At 43.0% G+C, this 2,916-nt stretch overlaps 1 protein-coding gene across 1 annotated transcript in view; it reads right to left on the bottom strand.

Moving 5' to 3' along the window:
- Positions 1-1,923, bottom strand: part of LOC109951054 (vasoactive intestinal polypeptide receptor 2-like) — a 26,814-nt gene extending 24,891 nt beyond the window's left edge. The window contains exon 1 of the mRNA XM_020585311.1: positions 1,481-1,923. Within this exon, the coding sequence (XP_020440967.1) occupies positions 1,481-1,537 (57 nt within the window). The 5' untranslated portion in view covers positions 1,538-1,923. The remainder of the gene's footprint in view (positions 1-1,480) is intronic.
- Positions 1,924-2,916: the final 993 nt, after the last annotated feature.

Raw genomic sequence — 2,916 nt, 5'->3', positions numbered from 1 at the left:
ACCCACACACACACACACACACACACACACACACACAGCTGCCAGCATCTGATAATCACCTTTTTTGGCCAAATATGTTACACGCAAGGAATCTGTTTCTGGTACAGAACCGAGGCAGCCATCTGCGGTGCCAACTCACACCGATGGCTCTAACCATCGGGGGCAACTTGGGGGTTTCAGTGTCTTGCCCAAGGACACTTTGACATGTGTACTACAGGCAATGAGGTCGGAACCTCCAACCCTCCGGTCAGGAGACAACTATTCTACTCATTGAACCAAAGTGAAATGACTTGGTGAAATCTGTGATATCTCATCCAGCAGAAATAAACCTGGATGGCCACAGTCAAGAGGAGCTTTTATAACCTTTACGCAGTAAGATGTGCCATGTTAATGCATGTACTGAATTTAAAAGAATGTAAAAAGTCAAAATATTTCCTCGGTGCATGAGTGAATCCACAATCTGTGATCCAAATGTAACAAATGGTTCATTTCATCACCTAAAATCAAAACACACAGTGGCAACGGTTTCTTTATGAGGGGCCAGGACAAATCTCAGTGACGATTTACAAGAACATTTTGTTTTAGTGTCTTTGCTGCTGATTTCTTTTTAGTCTTTAATGGAGAGCATTAATTCAGGGAAACCTTTAAAATAGCATCAAGTGTCTTGTGGAAGAACAAAATCTTTACGTTTGAAAAGGTGTTCACTGCCTAAACATCAGTAAAACATCTAAATTTCAAACAATCAACTGAAAACAGACAAGCACAAAAACTGTAACAAACTCTTCCCTTGTGTATGGAAATACGCTTCAGATCTGGGGAGTAAAACATCTTCTTGTGGACAGCTGGGAAACATCAGTTCTTTCAAAGTATGTCAGGAACTTTTCCTCTAAGTGAAATCTTTCTTTCAAAGTATGTCAGGAACTTTTCTTCTAAGTGAAATCTTGAGTGAATTTTTGGAGAGTTGATGTCACCTCACTCACTCTGAGTAAATCATCCACTTGACTTGTCTGGTGTTGCATCCAGGAACAGCGCTGGAATGCGTCTTCTCTAACCCTCAGATACAGTAAATGCAGTGTGTGAACCGGGCCTGATTATTAAACACTAACTAGCAACAACAGGAAAATGAATTTATGTTTTCACACAGTTGAACGATAAAGAACAGTCAGCTAAAGATGAAGTTGCAGCTCAGATTCATCCAGGACGTGACATTTGTTTTTGGTGTGTATAAATGGGAAGATGCAGGTTGGTCCGAGTCTGAAAAGGTCAGCCGTTGTTTAAGTGTGTAATTTCAGACTATGACGACATCAAACCTTCAATCGTGAGGACATGTGGCAGAAATTCTAAAGAAGTACTTTACAAGAAAAACTAATAACCATCCCAATGCAAATAAATCGAGTAGGATCTGGTCACTACAAGCTCACTGTGAGACTGTTCTAGGAGCATTCTGGACTATGGTAATCACAATACGTAAAGTACTGACCGTGTGGGTGAAGCTGAAGCCGAGCAGCAGCAGAGCGAGCCGGTGCGTAAAGACCATGGTCACATCTCATCCAGCGGAGGGTCAAAGCCTCCTGAACAACAGCTCAACGCTCATCGTCCTCAGCCGGAAACACGTGTGCCAAAACGCTACTAAACACTACAGTGCGAAGGTTCGTGATTTTCGTGCGCGAAACGTCCCAACAAAACCATTTTTGACAGGCTGGAGGCGGTAGCTTTACGCGCGGCTTCATTCACCGCATTGCTGTAAACCAGTCCTTGGGCGCACAGAGATGGATTAAAGGTCTTTTCAAACATGCAGGTTTGATTAGAACCTTTTCCCGCAATAAATCCACATCGGAAACGGCCTAAACTCCTCAGTCTGACAGGCGTGCGTCATAAAAATCCAGGAGAGGAGGTGTGCTGTGGTCAGTGCGCCAAGTTACAGTGGGGCCGTGGTCGGCCCGCTCCCTGGTCTTTCAAATCCAAGCGCGTTCCCGACACTTAACGTACATCCCTAGGGAGGGCAGCGCAGCGTCCTGGGAGCTGAACTGTGGATGCAAAATAACAACAGCGACATCATGGGGAGTCATGTACATTTACTGAAGTACAATGCAGAAGTACTTGTATAAAGCAATGTAGAGTATAAACATCTGCAACAGCTGTTCACATCAATGCATCAGTAATTCAAACTCAGTAACAAGAAAGAGCCATTCTGCATAAGAAGTGCTTTTTAAAGTCATTGAATTCATGACTTCTACCTGTAACAGAGTATGTTCTTGCTACTTAAGCAAAACATCTGAGTACATCAGCCTCCTCTGGTTCCAAGACAAAATTAAACCGAGTAAACAACTTTATTTCATCAAGAATAGAGAGACTGTGATTCCCTAAATAGAAGATTTTCTCCCTAAATGTCTGGTTACGTTGGACAACTTTATTCCCTAAACTGAAAAACCATTGCACCACATTTTATGAATACACTGTTTTATCATAAAGGCATCATTTCATACACATGTACCCAAGATTCAGCTGGTGGTGGAAATCAAGTCAAGTCAAGTCAAATCAAATCAAATTTTATTTGTATAGCGCCAAATCACAACAAAAGTCATCTCAGGACACTTTACAAAGTAAGGTCTAGACCTTACTGTTATCAATATTATTACATAGGGAAAACCCAACAAATCCCCCTTGAGCAAGCACTTGGCGACAGTGGGGAGGAAAAACTCCCTTTAACAGAAGAACCCTCCGACAGACCCCAGCTCTTGGTGGGCGGCCTTCTGCCTCGACCGGTTGGGGTGAGTGGATAGAGGAGAGACAAAAAAAGAAAAGCAACAAGACACAACAATCAAACACTGATCAGGTTGATGTGGCTGGTGACTGCTCATCAGAGACATAGAGCTCCAGAGCCAGGGCAACCTGCAGAAAGGTACAGGGAGAGAG

This window comes from Monopterus albus, unplaced genomic scaffold (assembly GCF_001952655.1).
Source record: "Monopterus albus unplaced genomic scaffold, M_albus_1.0 scaffold362.1, whole genome shotgun sequence".
In the NCBI taxonomy this organism is placed as follows: Eukaryota; Metazoa; Chordata; class Actinopteri; order Synbranchiformes; family Synbranchidae; genus Monopterus; species Monopterus albus.
Note: the sequence above shows the minus strand (reverse complement) of the source record. Positions and strands in the feature narration are given on the sequence as shown.